The following is a 959-nucleotide window of genomic DNA, read 5'->3' as shown; positions in this document are numbered from 1 at the left end:
GCTGCTCTCGTATCAGAAACTAGTTAAGAAGTATCTGCATTGCCAAACTTGGGAAGCAGCAGTCTCTTCTTAAAGACAAAGGTCTTTAATGGTTTAGTGCTTAGTGTTCTCAGCACAACAATGCAACGTGGTTATTAAGGTAATTTGGCAACTCTTAATCTGAGCAACAATAGGGGCTTTAGAAATATAAGACTTTAAGAAAGCTTGCCATTTTAGGACAAAATTTTAATTTAATGTGAAAGTTTGAAGTCTTACACTTTAAACAAATAAAACTTAAATATTACTGACTGGTTCAAAATGGTTTTATGAAAAAAATAATCTGTAACAAAAACTTGGCACTGAGCGTAGGGCTTCACCATTTTTGAGCAAAGTCTACAAAGATTCTGAGGAGGACAGACCAGTAGGCATTTTCTCTTCCTCGTCTTGACTGGAGGAGGGCACAGAACCACTGGGAGAGCTACATCAAACACTGTCGAGGCCTTACAGAGTGGGGAGCGCTGCAAGTATTTTATAGCATCGATCTCCTTAGCCATGGCCAAAGCCTGTGGGTAGGTGGTGGGAGTCTTCTCCTTCGGTTTCTCAATCGTGTCTCTGTGGTCTATGAGATCAAGTTTAGTCTGAACCAGGATGACAGGGGTGTTGGAAAAGTGGTGTCACACTTTAGGTTACTGCTTTGCTCAAACATTTTCAAATGATACAGGACACATAAAAGAAAAGCAAAACAAGAATACATCCATATGCAGATAGGATAAGGGACAAAATCTGTCATAATCTTCTTGTCCAGCTGTAGCTCGTAAACCCGGATTCACTGGTTTTTCATCTACCATAACATTGGCAGAATAGCTGTCAAAGACAGTGGGGATATATTCCCTAGGAAATGCATTGGCTATGTAACTAATGAGTAGGCAAGTTTTACCTACAGCTCCGTCTCCCACCACCACATACATGATGGCTGACAT

General features: G+C 40.6%; 1 protein-coding gene across 1 annotated transcript; it reads right to left on the bottom strand.

The window, feature by feature from the left end:
- Positions 1-251: 251 nt before the first annotated feature.
- On the bottom strand, positions 252-959 carry LOC116627132 (ras-related C3 botulinum toxin substrate 1-like). The gene is given in 1 exon segment (XM_032396810.1): positions 252-959. A coding segment is annotated over 1 exon segment (708 nt).

The sequence above is a fragment of the Phoca vitulina genome, unplaced genomic scaffold (assembly GCF_004348235.1).
Source record: "Phoca vitulina isolate PV1807 unplaced genomic scaffold, GSC_HSeal_1.0 scaffold94, whole genome shotgun sequence".
Lineage (NCBI taxonomy): Eukaryota > Metazoa > Chordata > Mammalia > Carnivora > Phocidae > Phoca > Phoca vitulina.
The sequence above is the reverse complement of the archived record's forward strand: the minus strand, read 5'-3'. Positions and strand labels throughout refer to the sequence as shown.